Source organism: Macaca fascicularis, chromosome 6 (assembly GCF_037993035.2).
Source record: "Macaca fascicularis isolate 582-1 chromosome 6, T2T-MFA8v1.1".
Taxonomy (NCBI): domain Eukaryota; kingdom Metazoa; phylum Chordata; class Mammalia; order Primates; family Cercopithecidae; genus Macaca; species Macaca fascicularis.
The window spans coordinates 77,082,493-77,097,665 of NC_088380.1; the positions used below are offsets into that span (position 1 = coordinate 77,082,493).

Below are 15,173 nucleotides of genomic sequence, written 5' to 3' on the forward strand. Positions count from 1 at the left end.
CCGCGTCTCGGCCTCAATATCCGAGCCAGGACCTCAGGCCTGAATGGCTGGGTGTGGAGTGCCCTTGTCTCACATTCTGTAGAACGCACGTCGTCTCAGTGACCTGGTGGCTCCACATCCTGTTCGATGGGGAGCTCGCAGCGAGGCGCTTCCCCCTGTAACCCCACTCCAGGTCTCCGGAGTAGCAGGAGGGCCACAGGACTGCTGGGTGTAGTCGCCCCGGACCTCGCGGTGGCCAAGGCCACGGCGGCCGGGGCACGGTACCCTGTTCTGCCTGGGCCGCGACCACGAGGGAGGCGGTGGAGAGGGGGGGCAGGCACTTCTTCCGCGACCCCCACGCAGCCGCTCTCTCGCGCCCCTCCGGAACTGGGCCTCAGGCCTCGAGAGGGAGCGGGCCTCTGCGGGCGGGGCGCGCAGTTCCTCCAGCCAGGGGGAGCATCTCAACTCGCCGGCCCCCGTCAGGCGTGCGGGCCAGGCAGCCGTGGAAGGTGCCCATTTCTCCCAGACTCCTCGCGCGCACAGCCACGGGCGCAGAGGCGGCCAAACCCGCCAGCCCTGGGTTCCGAAGCCGCCCCTGGCTCTCCATGCCCTTGCGGGCGCGCCCCGGGACCCCGGTGGCGGCCAGCTCCCACCGGTCGCTCCTGCCCTGCCCTTCCCGGGCCGCCGCGCCCGCGCGGCACCGCCTCCTTCTCTAAATACAGCAGGGCCCGCCCTCCGCACCAGGACGCACCGGGGGTAGGGTGCTGGGCGACCGGCGCAGTCGAGGCCGCATGCGGAGGCGGACGCCGCGCCCATCCAGTGCCCACAGCAGTGCGGTCAGCGGGGACGCCGGACCCAGCCTCAGGTAGGAGGCCCCGGCCCGCGCGCCTGCGCCGGAGGCGGCGGGTCGGGCGCTGAGCTGTGCTGCCAGGCTGGGCGCCGGGAGCTGCGGCAGCGCGGAGGCGCTGGGTATCCGAGCCCAACCTGCGCCCCTGCGAGCCCCTCGGGCTTGTTGGTTGCTCTCGGGCTCCCTAAAAGCCGCAAACGTATTTCGCGCAGAAGGCATTTGCCCCTGGTTTCGTTCCCCAAACTCACCAGAGCTTTGGACGTGGAGAGGTGCTGTGAATTTTGCAAATGTCTTTTGGAAAACCAATAGGAGTGTTGGGGAGGGGAGTTTGACTTTGGGGAGGTTAAGTGTAGGGTCGTGTTTGGAATAGGTTTCATTGCGAGTGAGTGTGGGTGTCTTTGTATCCGTTTGTGAGTGCATCTGTCGGGGAAGGAGAGAGACTGAGACTACTGCCACACTATTTTGGATCAGAGCACCTCAGCCAGGTGCTCAGTCCACTAGTCCACGGACAAGAAACTACAGATTCAGTTTCGGGCTTCTGTTTACTGGTGTTTGGGAATTTGCCTTAAGACAGTTGAAGCCTTGTGACTTGCTGCAAAGTTGACTATACTGGGAATAAATGAATTCCTGATAGGACTTTGCAGCTGAGAATCACTCTTCTCTTCCTTGTCTCTGAAACCGCGGAAGAGATTGCATGATTCAGGAAAAAATTAAAAACAAACAAACAAAAAAACCCAGTATATGTAGACTTCAGGACTCTCCATCGTTTCATTCCACTGGGAGTTTTGGAATGTACTCCCTGTAGCATAAGTGAGGACTACTGTATACTCAATATGAAATTCTTATTCACTGCAGGATGTTACTGACTTCATAAAAAATGGGAAGATTAAAAAAATTAATTAGTGCAATGCTTTCTTTGTCTCAGCTTAACTGCATCTGTATATCAAGTTTTCCCAAGTTTGAAATGAAAGCTTTTTTCCCTCCTCTATTTCCTTTTTTTCCCAACTTCCCTCTGATTCTATCATACTTTTTCCTGGAAAAGTTGTTCCCAGTGTAAGATTACCTGCTTGCTTTCTTTACCTAAACTGACCTTCCTTCAATGCGATTTTGGTTTGTCAAGATCATCTTGGGCTTAGGGCCTCAGTCTTGAGTTCCTTCATGTGACCATGGGTGTGAGCAGCGCAAGATATTTTAAAAGTTTTCTTTCCTTGGGCAGGTGAAAATAGTCTTCACGATTTTGGATTGTCTTTGCAAATTCCGGACCTGACTTACGGGGTCCTGGTAAAATATCCCATTCATTGGAGTAAAATAAGATAACGAGATAATTAAGTCAGCTGTGTGTAAGCTAGACAACTCTTTAACAACTACTTGGTATATTTAGTATATTATACCCTTGAAGTATAGGGCTTGGGTGATTTTGTGGAAGGTGCTTTCCCACTTGATTCCACCTATGCTATTCTTTCATAGTCAAGTTCCCCCCCTCCACCCATTTTGTGCTTTATAACTAGCAATTTTATTGGCTGCTTGTTTTTTAAATGAGTCTCAACCTCTTTGTGGAAGTAGGTGACACCCATGGAGGAGGGTGAGTGAGAGGCCACACCTGCCTTTGGGTACCTGTCCGCCCTGAAAGTGGAGCTCCCCTTGACCTGCTGTGCCACACTTTCCAGGGTCATCCCAGACCCAAGCAACTGGGTCACCAGTCTGTGCTTATTGAGAACCCAAGAACCATTTTTTTTTTTTGGCAGGGTCTCGCTCTGTTGCCCAGGCTGGAGTGTAGTGGCGTGATCTTGGCTCACTGCAACCTCCAGCTCCCGGGCTCAATCTATCCTCCCACCTCAGCCTCCCAGGTAGCTGGGACCACAGGCACCATGCCTGACTAAATTTTGCATTTTTAGCAGAGATGGGGTTTTGCTGTGTCACCTAGGCTGGTCTCGAACTCCTGAGCTCAAGCAATCTGCCTGCCTCTGCCTCCCAAAGTGCTGGGATTACAGGTGCAAGCCACTGCACCTGGCCTCAAGAACCACATTTTGATAGAATCAACTTAAAAGTCCACCAAACCCACTGTGTTCCTGAACAGCCTTCTTATTCTATTGAAACTGCTGAAATTGGGTCTTTTGTAGATGTAGCCTTAGAATAAAACATGAAATGGAAAGCTGCGGTAGTCTAAAACAGGAAATGGAAAGTTAGTTACTGAACTAACTGACTTGAAAGTGCTGAGAGCAGCTGTGATGAAAAGTGGGGCATTTGCAATCAGAAAGAATCCCTGTGGTTCTTCCCTCATTCACCAGTGTTTTTTTTCCCCAGGGAAATGAGTTTGTAAGACTCAGAAAACGAAACACCACACCCAGTTACTTTTGTTCTTTCATTTTTTAAAAAAGATACCCTTAGATGTGTAGTAATTGAATTTCCTCTGTTTTGAATATCTCATAAAATTACATATTTAGGAGTTTCTGAATACTAGTTTTTCTGACTCATAAACCAAGTCATTGTTCTTCAGCTTATCAGTTGCATAAAGTTCTACCCCCAAGGCCTCATGCTAGTGTGATTTCAGAAATGGCCAGCAAAAAACCAGGGTGGTTCCGGAACACCTGTGCCCACGTTAATTTGGTGTTTGGTTGTGTTTGCAGAGCTGCTGAAATCTTAGAGGGAAGAAAACACATCCCACACTGCCTCCAGGAAGGGGCTCTCCTGGACATGTCCCCTGCAGCTGCTGCTGAGCCAGATGGGGACCAGCAGGACAGACACGTCAGCAAGCTCATCTTCTGCTTCTTTGTCTTTGGCGCCGTCTTGTTGTGTGTGGGAGTCCTGCTCTCCATCTTTGGGTTCCAGGCATGCCAATATAAGCCCCTCCCAGACTGCCCCATTGTGCTCAAGGTGGCGGGGCCTGCATGTGCCGTGGTTGGGCTTGGGGCTGTGATCCTGGCCCGCTCCCGGGCGCAACTTCAGCTCCGTGCAGGGCTGCAGAGAGGTCGGCAGATGGACCCCGACCGAGCCTTCATCTGTGGAGAGAGCCGCCAGTTTGCCCAGTGCCTTATCTTTGGATTTCTCTTCTTGACAAGCGGCATGCTCATCAGCGTCCTGGGCATTTGGGTCCCTGGATGTGGCTCCGACTGGGCACGGGAACCGCTAAACGAGACAGACACTGGCGACTCAAAGCCCCGGATGTGTGGGTTCCTTTCTCTGCAGATCATGGGGCCCTTGATTGTGCTTGTGGGATTGTGTTTCTTCGTGATTGCCCACATTAAGAAAAGAAACACGCTGAATATTGGCCAGGATGCCTCTGAGAGAGAAGAGGGACAGATCCAGAGTATGGAGGCTGTCCAGGTCACTGTAGGTGGGTTGCTGTCATTTGCGTTCTTGCTTCTATCACAGTGGCTTTGCAGCAGGGTTTCACCAGCTGCTCTTGGTTCTCATCTGGATTCTCTTTCTCACTTCTTCCGTCTCTCACACCTGTGTGTGCATACACGCGCACACCCCCACCATGTGTACATACACAATGCTGCTGCTGTGGGAAGCCCTGTAGGAACCTTGCATACATCGTTTTCCCCCAGCAACTCTTTCCTACTTTGCAAAGCATTGGGATATTAAATTGACCTTGACCGAGGTCACAGAGCAAATTAAGAGGAAAGTGAGAAGAACCGTGAGGACAGCCTTGGAGCCTTCTACCACCTTAGGGACTCACTAAGTGACCGTGTTACCCCTGTTATTCTCACACCAAAACCACATAGCATTTTAGTTGTGGGACACTTGGGTTCTCCTCCCAGGCTGTCACTAGCTGGCTGTCCTTGTAAGTCCTTAACCTCTCCTGCGTTGGTTTATATCTCTGTAAAACGAGCAGTACCTCTCTAAGATTCCTGCAGCACTAACATTCTAGGATTCTGGATCTGTCCGAGTCCAGCAGTCTTCAGGTGTTTTGAGGGGCCTCTGCACTGTCTCTGTGTTGTGACAGTGTCTCTTTTTTGTGACATCATCCGTGGCTGCAGGGCTGAGGCAAAGCTTGGAAGCAGCAGGATGAACCAAGATGGACTATGACAGCACCTGTCACTTCTTTCTCCCATGGAATGCCTACAAGTTCCTTTTGGGTCCCCGGGTTCTACAGAAGAGATAGAGTGCCATTTCCCGGAGCCTGCCCCCTCAGAATGATGGCAGTAGCACTGGCCTCAGCTTCACACAACCAAGGAAAAACCCCATCGCTGCTCACTGGCAGATCACTTTTTTCCAGTCTCCTACTTTTGAAAGAGTGAAGTTGTGAAACCAATGACATTTAAAAGGCTAGGAAAAGAGGTCTGCAGAACAGAAAGCATGGAGGGGACAGAGAGGGAGTGTGATGAGTGAGATGTGTGTGCTGTTTGGGGCTGTCTACTGGAAGCAGTGGAATTCACTGACCGCAGCCTGGAGGGGAGGAACTGGGTTGCTGGACTTGCATGGCACCAGCCTTGGAGAGGAGGGGCAGATGGATCTGCAGCCATTCCTTGTGTAGAGCCAGGGTGGATGCTCCCAGCTTACTGATTAATATATTTATGCATTAATATATTTATGGTGACAACACAAATGTTAGTTATATATTCACAATAGCTAACACTTATATAGGGTCTGTTTTTGTGCCAAACACCCATTTAAGTGCTTTATCATGTGCTCTGAAAGGTCCCCCTGTGTGAAATTCATTCACACCTACAGCAACCCGAGGAGGCAGATACTGTTAGTACCTCCATGTTACACAGGAAGAAAATGAGGCATGTAGATATCAAGTGACTTGCCTAAGGTCACACCCTAGCAAGTGGTAGAGCAAGGTTCCAACCCAAGTGTGTGGGCACACCCACAGAATAGCCTTTGCATGGCACCCTGCCCAGGGCACGTGGGTGTGATTCCATTCTTGGAAGTTATTACATGAAAAAGGGGCTCCCTTTAATTTGACAGATATTCTCAGTGCTTTTGACGAACACCGTGGGGTATAAGTAAATATGTTCATCCAACGCTGCTATGCTTCCATTTAGTTGGGAACGGTTCAAGGGGAGTTTTTGGGCCCAGCCTTCCACCTGGTGGCTAGAATCAGAGTGGAGGCAGGGGACAGAGCCGAGGTGCTGCTCCTGGTGTCCTTGTCCTGAAGTTGGCACCTCATGGTTTAAAATCTTTTCAACTTAACCCTTTAAACCCCCATCAAACGTATGAAAATCTTGCATCCTAACTCCTCTCCTTTGATATTGTGGGATAGGGTTTACATTTGTTGAATCCGAGAAGCATGCTCTCTCTCCTTGTTGTGGGGACACTCAGTGCTATCCTGGATACACAGCAGGTGTATGAGACAGCGCTCCCTGGAGGGGTGTGTCTGTTGTCCACTCACAGAGGACGTCAAGTTTTGAAAGATACATGAAAGGGAACTTGCAGAGGAGCGGCCTCTTTCCAGGGAGAGCAGGTTGCAGGGTGTGGGCAGGCCGAGCTGCTGGGACAAAGGGCTGGAGAGCCTTGGAGGTAACAGGTTACTGGAGCATTTCCTTGTGTGTTTTTGAGAGGTGACTGGCCTGCCCTCAAGGCTTACTTCACAGGTTCTTTATTCTACAGTGTGTAATGGAAGTGAACACAACCCCGATTCCTCTTAACCTACCAAGACCTTCTAAAAAAGTAAATGAGAATCCCAGGACAACTATTATGCTTTCTCACCTTTAGATTAGCAAAACGTATTTTAAACTCTCATTGCCTTCTCCTTGCAGAAGGAAGGGGAGATAGAATTAATGCATTTTCTGAAGGGCTAAATTCCCTCTGGGAAATGATTGAGGCTGCTGTGGCTTATGAAGGGTAGAGAGTGGAGCCAGTGGCCAATTGCCTCTGTGGTGTTTCTTCATCATGCAAATCAGTACCCTTGGCTGGTGTTGAGCTGAGAGAGCTGGCTCTGTACTCCTCACTGTGTTCACTGCCAGATGCAAATCGGCCCATCTAGTCCTTCCTTCTACCTGTCCTGTGATGCAGGTACCACCCAGCCTGCAGCTGTGGCGGCTGAGGTCAAGGAGGTCTCCTAGCTTGTTCAGGTTGGAACCCCCATCATTTTAAAGAATCCTATGCCACCCTAAGCAAGTGTCAGACGTGCTAGGAGTGCGAACCACTCTCCTGCCTACAGGGAAGTAAAGCCACATCTTCTTCCTTTTTTCTGAACTGCTATTGCTATTGCCAGCTTCTTAGAGGCTTTCCCCAGGCCCCCAGCAGTGGTGCTGCCACAGCTGTACACTGTTCTGGGCCAGTGGTGTGGTGCATTTTATATTGGAATCAGAATACAAATTAGAGCTTGCATCTGGTCCCTAGTTTCTCCTCAAAACATGAGGATGTATTCTGGAGTGAACAGTAGCCACAGAAATGCAAAAACCAAACTTGTTTGGGTTCGACCTTCATCTGTATAGTTGGGTGAAATTTTGGTAAATAACAGTTAGGGACTGTAGTATGGCTTATTGTCATTTGCTCAGGGGCTGAAACTACATTTGAGCAACAAGGCACTTTAGCTAACAGCTAACTTGTGAATTAAGTTGTAGGCTGGAAAAGAGAAAAGCTTTATCAGCAGTAAACACCCCAGAGGAGGGAAGGGAGCTCGTTAGCAAACAATTCACAGAGAGGCTTGGGCTTAGACTTGCTACGAAATATAGACCCACTTTCATACCATAATGGTCAGCACTCTGGATTCTGAAATGTAGGCCTACTTTTAAAAAATTTGTAGTAAAAAAAAAAAAAAAAAAAAAAAAATATATATATATATATATATATATATATATATAGCGCATAAACAATTTGAACTGCTTTTTGTTTTGTTTTGTTTTTTGTTTTGAGACAGAATCTCACTCTGTTGCCCAGGCTGGAGTGCAGTGGTACAAACATAGTTCACTGCAGCCTAGAACTCCTGGGCTCAAGCAGTCCTCCTAGCTCAGCCTTCCCAGTAGCTGGGACTACAGGCGTTTACTCCCATATCTGTCTAATTTTTTTCTTTTAATTTTTTTGAAATGAGATATCGCTGTGTTGACCAGGCTGGTCTCCAACTCCTGGGCTCAAGCGATCATTCCTCCTCAGCTTCCCAAAGTGCTGGGATTATAGGTGTGAGCCACTTCACATTTTTAAATGGTTTAGTGGCGTTGAATACAGTCACAATGTTGTTCAACCATCATCATCATCAATTTCCAGAACTCTTCCATTATCCCAAACAGAAACTCTGTACTCACCAAACAGCAATTCCCACTCCCTTCCCCACTCCCCAACCCCTCCTGGCCCCTGGTAACCTAGTCTACTTTTCTATCTTTATACATTTAATGGGCTCACTGTTAAATTCTGGAGTTAGCAGCAGGTGTATTGACCTTTTATATAGATGGGCCTACTTAATTTTGCTTTTGCTAATTTGCTTCCATTTATTACCCACCTGTCTTCAACTAAATATTGTGTTTCCTTAGGTGACTCGGTAATGATATTTCCACCACCTCCACCACCTTACTTTCCTGAATCTTCAGCTTCTGCGGTCACTGAGAGTCCTGGGACTAACAGTCTGCTTCCAAATGAAAGCCCCCCTTCATATTACAGTATTTTCAACCATGGGTAAGAATTTCAATTTGAACTTTGAGAGAGGCTTGAATTCAGGCCACACTAGTATTAAGGCTGTGGTTCACCAGGAGGCATTTGAGTATTTTTTTTGCTGATGTTATGTCAGAATTTGTGTCTTGATATTAACAAGTACCTTTCAGGAAACTTTGGGCAGCACATAAGTTAAAAATGATAAAGTGATCATGCTGGGTGAATATGAAGCCTACTCCAGGCATCTTTATGTGCTCCTAACAGGGGTGATACTTAGAATGTTTAACAACCCTTGCCGGGTGTGGTGGTTTACACCTGTAATCCCAGCACTTTGGGAGGCTGAGGTGAGTGGATCACTTGAGCTTGGGAGTTTGAGACCAGCCTGGCCAACATGGCAAAACCCCGACTCTACTAAAAATAGAAGAATGAGCTGGGGATCGTGGCAGGCATCTGTAATCTTAGCTACTCAGGAGGCTGAGGCATGAGGATCGGTTGAACGCCAAGAGGCAGAGGTTGCAGTGAGCCTGTTACCGCTGGAGGGTGTCCAGGTTATTGGTGTTTTGAACAAAGAACTGGACAAAATGCACAAACAAAGCAAGGAAAGAATGAAGCAACAAAAGCAAAAATCTATTGAAAATGGAAGTACACTCCACAGGGTGGGAGCAAGCCTGAACAGCTGCTCAAGGGCCCAGTTCCAGAATCTTCTTGGATCCAAATCCCCCTTAGAGGTTTCCCATTGGCAACTTGGTGTTCACCTCATGTAAATGAAGTAGTGGCCCACAATCAGTCTGATTGGTTGAAGAAAGCAGCCAATCAGAGGCTGAAGTGAGGTTACAAAGTTGCACTCCTATGCAAACTTTCAATTTCCCATCTGCCAAAAGGTGGGTGTTTGCAAAGGGAGTAGTCTTTGGTCATTTCGTTACTTACGGGTGGAAAGTTAGGGTTTTCCTTTCAATTTAGTTCTAGGAAGTCAGCGTGAAACAGCCGTAGGTTCCCTGCTTCCAGACCCTATTCTTGTGCCCCGAGCCGAGATTGTGCCACTGCATTCCAGCCTGGGCAACAGAGTGAGACTCTGTCTCAGAAAAAAAAAAAAAAAAAAGAATGTTTGACGAGCCACTAATCAGACTGAGCGCCAGGACTGGGCCAGGAGGCCCCTGCTATGCTAGGCTTCACTGCTTTCGATCATGGAGAGGTGTGAGGGTTCCAGGGGATTCCCAACAGTTACAGAAGGGCTTTAGTACTCTGATGGCTGTGCTTGGGTGACTGGCTAAAATCAGCCTAAGCCCTGACCCAACACAGCTGGACCTCTCCTTCAATATTCGCTCCTTCCCTGGGCCACAGAGAACATCAGGTCAACACTCACCCTACTCAGAAGGCTGCGAGGCGGGCTCTAGTGGGACGGGCCAGAGGTGCCAGGAGCCTGGGGTAGGGGATCCAGATGGAGAATGACACTGAGGAGGAGGCGGAGATGATGAGTTCCAGGGTGAGTGACAGGGAAGCTCAGAGGTCCCCAACTGAGAGGACGTGGGTGATGAGCTTGGTTTTGGTGGTGGGCGGCTGATGGTGGAGGCACAGTGAGATGAGGGCCTTGGAGGCAAATTGGGAGGAGCTGGGTTTTGGGAGAGAGAGGAGGTGGTGGAGATGGAGCTGCAGAGGTTGTTGGAGAACCAGGAGGGCGAAGAGTCAGGGACTAGTGGGAAACCCCCAGGAGTGGATTGTGCAGATCCCAGAAATGGTGTGCTCAGCGAGCAGGGCTGGAGAAGGCTCTGGTGGTACCTTTTAGAATGGGAAACTAGGGTGCAGGAAGGAAGAATTGCTTCAAGTTGTCACTGGCTGAAGCAGGTAAGACAATGAGATATGTGCATTTTTGCACGCAGTGAGCAGCAGGGACAGAGAGACTGGTGCTCACTGCTGGGGACAGCACCACCTTACCTTGTCATTTGTGTTTGAGGAACTCCCTCTCCACCCTGCCCTGACAGAGCAGACAGTGGGCCCTGGAGCAGCGGCCAGGGTGCTTTTCCTCTGGGGCCTGGAGAGAGTGAAGTTGTGTAGAGATTCTTTTTCCACAGAAGTAGGGGGACAGGTTATCTGATGGGAGAGGGAAAGAGGTGGCTGACAAGGACAGAATTGGCTTTAGAGCTTCGTATGGGGTCGTGGTGGGGGGATCCAGGGAGGTGCATGTGGGAGCGGCCCTGCATGGAGGAAAGGCAAGCTAGGGCTGGACCTCTGTAGAATTCTCATCGTGAATGTTTGTATTTTTTTTTTTCTTCTAATGATAAACTTCCCCAAACCCTAAAATCAATGTCTAGTAACTTAAACTACTGCTGCTGCTACTATGATTTCTGTGTCCCAGGGTCTGGCTTTTCTTGCATTAGTTTATGTAATTCTCATATCCACTCTAGGAGAGAGGAACGTTATCATCCTCATTTCACAGATAAGGAAACTGAGGTTTAGCAATGTTAATTCACTTGCCCAAGATCACGTAACTGGGAAGCAGCAGAGTAGATTCCAGTGCAGGTCGACTTTTGTTAGAGCCCACTCCATTAGCCAGTATGCCTTCCTGCCGTCCTTCAGGTTTGTGGCTTAATGTTTTAATTTTCCATATGCATAAGTTTGTCTGCCTTATGTTAGCTGTCCCAGAAGACAGAATAGCAGAGAACTGTGTGTGTGTGTGTGTGTCTGCCTATGGTCTCCTTGGATGGTATCTGCAAATTTGTATTAAATGTCTTTTCAATGACAAGGGGAATGACAGCAGGAGTGAAACTGTCTTAATGTTACACTCAGCTCTAGGAAAAGGAAGAGGTAAGAAATCAAAACAAATCTATGAAAAGCAGAGTGTGGGAGAAATTACTCCTCAGTTTCTTGCAAATACTCCTAAGTACATGTAATGAAACGTTTGAAAAGAACCTAGTACTAAAGGGGCGTCACTGTTTTCATTCCCTCCCCTTCATGTTCTCTCTCCTTCTCTTTAGCAGGACCCCAGCTTCAGAGGGTGTAGCCTCTGAGAGAGACTGTGAATCTATATATACCATTTCCAGGACGAATTCATCTTCTGAGGTCTCACACACTCCTCATCTTCCATCTGAATTGCCTCCTAGATATGAAGAAAAAGAAAATGCTGCAGCTACATTCTTGCCTCTATCTTCTGAGCCTTCCCCACTGTAAACTATGGACTACAGCTCAGTTTTATATGTAATGGATCACCATTTTATTTAATTTGTTTTTTTAATAAAAAATACAATAGCATTGGCTAGATTCTGACTTTCCTGCTACAGCATCAACAGGGGTAACCAACCTTCCAGGTTAGATTCCAGCCATTAGTGCTTCAGACCATGGAAAGGGGCAAAGTGCCCAGGGTCCAGGAACTGAACGTGCCCTCTTTGGATAGCATCTATTCATTTGTACTCAATGTCTTTTCAATGAAAAGGGAATGACAACAGGAGTGAGACTGTCTTAATTTATTCATTTGTACATTATACACTTGGACCTACAACCCTGGGAGGGAGGTGAGATTATTTTTATTGGTGGATAAAGAAACAAAGGTTCAGAGAGTCTAATTAACTTCTTCAAGGTCACATAGTTTCTACATGATGGGCTTGGTTTTGAACCCAGCTAGCTGGTTTCTGAAAGACTGGCTCCCTACCCTGTGCTGTCAGAGGCTACCAGCAGCAGTGGTTAATGTTTAGCTTGGTCTGTTCTCTCTCCAGGGTTAGCTGCTTCTGAAACAGAGAAACAAGATTACTCCCTTCATTTCTTTGTTATTTCTTCTCTTCTTCCCTTTTCTCTTTCTCTCCCCTCCTCTTTTCTCCTCTTCTTACTCCCTTTTCTTTCCTTTTGAAAGAAGATGATTAGGGAGGCTTTATGCTGGGACAGTCACAAGCATGTTGATGTCCTGGAGTCTTTTTATAGTGAAATTTCTTGACAGGAAATTTCTTGGGACACTTTGGCAACTAGATTCTCCTCAAGAGGCTCAGGAAGGATTTGCCTTTCTGTATGATGACATACTAGAACAAAACTGTCTGAACCATTGCTTTTTTATTCTTACAAGGATACTGCTAGCCAAAGCCTATTGTATAAGTTGGGTGTGTTAATATATATTTAATGCCAGATCTAAACCTTAAGAAATAATGACTAATAGCCTTCCTTCCTTCCTTCCTTCCTTGCTTTCTTGCTTGCTTTCTCTCTCCCTTTCTTGCTTGCTTTCTCTCTCCCTTTCTTTCTTTTCTTTCTTTCTTTCTTTCTTTCTTTTTTCTTTCTTTTTCTTTCTTTCTTTCTCTTTCTTTCTATCTCTCTCTCTTTCTCTCTCTCTTTCTTTCTTTTCTTTTCTTTCTTTCTTTCTTTCTCCTTCCTTCCTTCCTTCCTTCCTTCCTTCCTTCCTTCCTTCCTTCCTTCCTTCCTTTCTTTCTTTCTTTCTTTCTTTCTTTCTTTCTTTCTTTCTTTCTTTCTTTCTTTCTTTCTTTCTTTCTTTCTTTCTCTCTTTCTCTCTTTCTCTCTCTCTGTCTTTCTTTCTTTTCTTTCTTTTTCTTTCTGTCTTGCTCTGTTGCCCAGGCTGGAGTGCAGTGGCGCGATCTTGGCTCACTGCAAGCTCCACCTCCCAGATTCAAGCAATTCCCCTGCCTCAGCCTCCCGAGTAGCTGGGACTACAGGTGCCCACCACCACGCCTGGCTAATTTTTTGTATTTTTAGTAGAGACAGGGTTTCACCGTGTTAGCCAGGATGGTCTCGATCTCCTGACCTCGTGATCCACCTGCCTCAGCCTCCCAAAGTGCCGAGATTACAGGCATAAGCCACTGCGCCCGGCTGACTAATATTATTTCTAACTGGAAGAAACTGATTTTTAGAATATGAAATCTGTAGTAACAGCTTTTTTGGTAACAAAACTTAGTGTAGCAAAAATGTGAATTTTTTAATGCCTTTTACACAAGCCATAATCTCACCCTAAATTGGTTTATTCCTACATTTAAGTGCCTGAAAGCAGAGCAAAGGGGCATGCATGCTCCAACAGTTTGACTGAAGTAATGACTGATTTCATGTGAATCGCCACTGAGCTCAGTCAGGGTGGCAGTTGGTACCAGCAGTACTAATCTGTTTTTAAATTGGACATTTATTGGCTTGAACTGCTCTTAAAATTCTGCTATTTTTCCTCCTGAGAGGTTAATTATTCACATTTAAAAATTAGAACAAAACTTCCTTCTGCCGTTGTTTAAAATGCTCGAGCTCAAACTTCCAGGTAGAATTACTTTTAAGCATTCATGAGTCCTCATATTAATCAAGAACCTTTTAAATGGCTCAGCGTTGGGTTTTGTAACTGGGTATTTTACATTTATATGCTATGCTAATAAACTTAAGCAAGGGATTTGCCAGGCTCAGGAATAAGTTTGATCTTCTGGTTATGGAATCTCCTCTGGTTCCATCGCAGTGTTCAGCAAACCTGAGACTGAAGCTGAAGTCTGCAAACCTCCCGGCTTTGAAAATTCTGAAAGTGTGAGGATGTTTATTGCAGGGCCGAAATCACATGCAGCAGAGCTAGGCCAAATCAGTTACCCCCAGCAAGATGCGTTCTTTTCCTATCACGGTGCTGGCAGAGGATGACAGCTTCTGAAAGCCCCCCTCGGTGGACTGTGACTTGTTTTTCTTCGGTTTGTTAGCTTTTTTATTGAGGTAAAATTTGTATAATACAATGAACAGTGTATGTATGTATGTATGTGTGTGTGTGTGTATTTTGAGACTGGGTCTCACTTTGTTGCCCAGGCTGGAATACAGTGGTGCAATCACAGCTCACTGCAGCCTCTAACTCCGGGCTCAAGCCATCTTCCTACTTCAGCCTCCTGAGTAGCTGGGATTATAGGCGAGTGCCACCACACCCAGCTAATTTTTAAAATTTTTCATAGAGATGGGATTTTACTATATTACCGAGGCTGGTCTCCAACTCCCCAGGTTCAAGCAGTCCTCCCGCCTTGGCCTCCAAAAGTGTTGGGATTGTAGGTTATGGAAGTCTATTTCATTTCCATCAGTCCTTTGCCGTATTCAGTGGGTGAGTTCTTGTGCCCAGTCTACAATTAACCATTTTAAAGTGAACAATTCAGTGGCCTTTAATACATTCACAGTGTTATACAAACCACCACCTCTATCTAATTCCAAGTCATTTTCATCACCCTAAAATAAAACCCCACATACATTAAGCAGCCCCTCCTTCTCCTCCTCTGTGCCCCAGCTCCTGGAAAACACCAGTCTGCTTTCTGTCTGTATGGATTTACCTATTCTGGATATTTCATATAAGTGGAATCATATAATATGTGACCTTTTGTGTCTGGCTTCTTTCCTTAGTGTGTTTTCAACGTTTATCCATGTTGTAACATACATCAGTACTTCATTTTTATGGCCAAGTAATACTCCATTGTATGAATATACCATATTTTGTTTATCCATTCATCCATGGGTGGACATCTGGGTTATGTCTACCTTTTGACTGTTATGAATGATGCTGCTATGAACATGCATGCGCAAGTATTTGTTGGAGTACTTGTTTTCAATTCTTTAGGGTATATACCTAGCAGCGGAATTGCTGGATCCTATGTTAACTTTAAGTTTTGGAAGAACCACCACCCTGTTTTCCACCATTTTAGATTTCTGCCAGCAATGTGTGAGGGGTCTAATTTTCCCATTTTCTCACCAACACTTGTTTTCTATTTTAAAAAAAGCATAGCTGTCCTACTTGATATGAAGTAGTTTTTCATTGAATTGTATTTCCCTAAGGGCCAATGATATTGAGTATCTCTTCATGTGCATTACTTGGTTTGGAATACCA

At 46.8% G+C, this 15,173-nt stretch overlaps 1 protein-coding gene across 6 annotated transcripts; it reads left to right on the forward strand.

The window, feature by feature from the left end:
* The first annotated feature begins 721 nt into the window (after positions 1 to 721).
* On the forward strand, positions 722 to 15,082 carry TMEM171 (transmembrane protein 171). Of its 6 annotated transcripts, none has more exons than XM_073993613.1 (4): positions 722 to 1,095; positions 3,454 to 4,160; positions 8,248 to 8,389; positions 13,785 to 15,082. In XM_073993613.1, exons 2-4 carry the CDS (start codon positions 3,521 to 3,523, stop codon positions 13,798 to 13,800), a joined length of 798 nt encoding a protein of 265 aa, XP_073849714.1. In that variant the 5' UTR covers positions 722 to 1,095; positions 3,454 to 3,520; the 3' UTR covers positions 13,801 to 15,082. The 6 variants fall into 6 exon arrangements, with proteins under 6 accessions (XP_073849714.1, XP_045249787.2, XP_065402449.1 ...); XM_045393852.3 differs by having other exon boundaries at positions 722 to 844; positions 13,785 to 13,815; XM_065546377.2 differs by lacking the exon at positions 13,785 to 15,082 and adding an exon at positions 11,338 to 11,611.
* The last annotated feature ends 91 nt before the right edge of the window (positions 15,083 to 15,173 follow it).